The sequence below is a fragment of the Austrofundulus limnaeus genome, unplaced genomic scaffold (assembly GCF_001266775.1).
Source record: "Austrofundulus limnaeus strain Quisiro unplaced genomic scaffold, Austrofundulus_limnaeus-1.0 Scaffold16, whole genome shotgun sequence".
NCBI classification, from domain to species: Eukaryota; Metazoa; Chordata; class Actinopteri; order Cyprinodontiformes; family Rivulidae; genus Austrofundulus; species Austrofundulus limnaeus.
The window spans coordinates 3960410-3961531 of NW_013952418.1; the positions used below are offsets into that span (position 1 = coordinate 3960410).

Genomic DNA, 1122 nt, shown 5'->3' on the forward strand with positions numbered 1-1122 from the left:
GTCAAATATAAACACGATTTACTCAAATTAATCATTATTACTACGTTTAAAGGGGATGCAGTATTAAATGACCATTAAATCTAGGTAAAGAAAAGCCAGGAAGCTTGTTAGATTRTGCTGTGTTCACTCTGTCTTTCTCTCAGTTCACAGATGTTGAGCTGATTGAAGAAATAATGCTGAGGATGATACAGTCTTGAGGCTAATAAACTGCTAAGCCTCCAACATGTTGCCAGAACTGTTTGCCTTTTCTAAACARACTCTTATGTGGACTTCTCGCTGGAAAGCCACTCCTTACAGAACTCTTTTCTATTCAAGGCAGCGGCTATTGGAAGCTACAGTTCGTAGAAACAGTCACAGATCGGCTTTAGCACCGTCCTGGGTGGAAAAGCAGAAGCCTGTGTTTACCAAAGCACCAGAATTTGGAGAAAAGCTTGCAGTCATAGACAGCTGTGGGAAACACAGCTACAAGCAGCTGTACTGCAGCAGCTTGGGGCTTGCCAGTAGAATCAGTTCTGCTCTTGGGTCTGATTTTGGAGGTCTGGATGGCAAACGCATCTCCTTCCTGTGTGCAAATGATTCTTCATATGTAGTGGCACAATGGGCGGTTTGGATGAGTGGTGGGACAGCGGTGCCGCTCTATCGAAAACATCCTCCCTCAGAACTGGAGTACATCATCTCTGACTCCCAGAGTTCACTGGTGGTGGCGGGGCATCCGTACGAAGAGATCCTGCAGCCGCTGGCGCAGAAACTCGGCCTGCCGTGTCTGCCTCTGCCTCCGACTAACAACCTAGATGCTTTGGATGAGACAGATACACGTGAGAAGGAGATAACTATTACAGACTGGACTGATCGACCAGCTATGATCATCTACACCAGTGGAACCACGGGGCGCCCCAAAGGGGTTCTACACACACACAGCAGCATCCAAGCCATGGTAAATAATTATATTTTTATTAATTTTGTATGAGACACAAACATTCTAACTTGTCTTTGATTTACAGCTGGAGTCTGCCAACATTATCAGGTCATCTGCAGTGAACAGAGCACAGTTTTAATGAACAGTTTGTCAAAAATCTGACTTGTCCGTATAATAGTTTAAATATCTTTATAAATGAATACAAA

General features: G+C 44.1%; 1 protein-coding gene across 1 annotated transcript in view; it reads left to right on the forward strand.

Annotated features, from left to right (window-relative positions):
- Positions 1-121: 121 nt before the first annotated feature.
- The window catches only part of acsf3 (acyl-CoA synthetase family member 3), a gene marked incomplete in the record, with an annotated part of 47031 nt that continues 46030 nt past the window's right edge, over positions 122-1122 (forward strand). Inside the window, 1 exon segment of the mRNA XM_014002981.1 lies at positions 122-934. Coding sequence (XP_013858435.1) covers positions 224-934 — 711 coding nt within the window.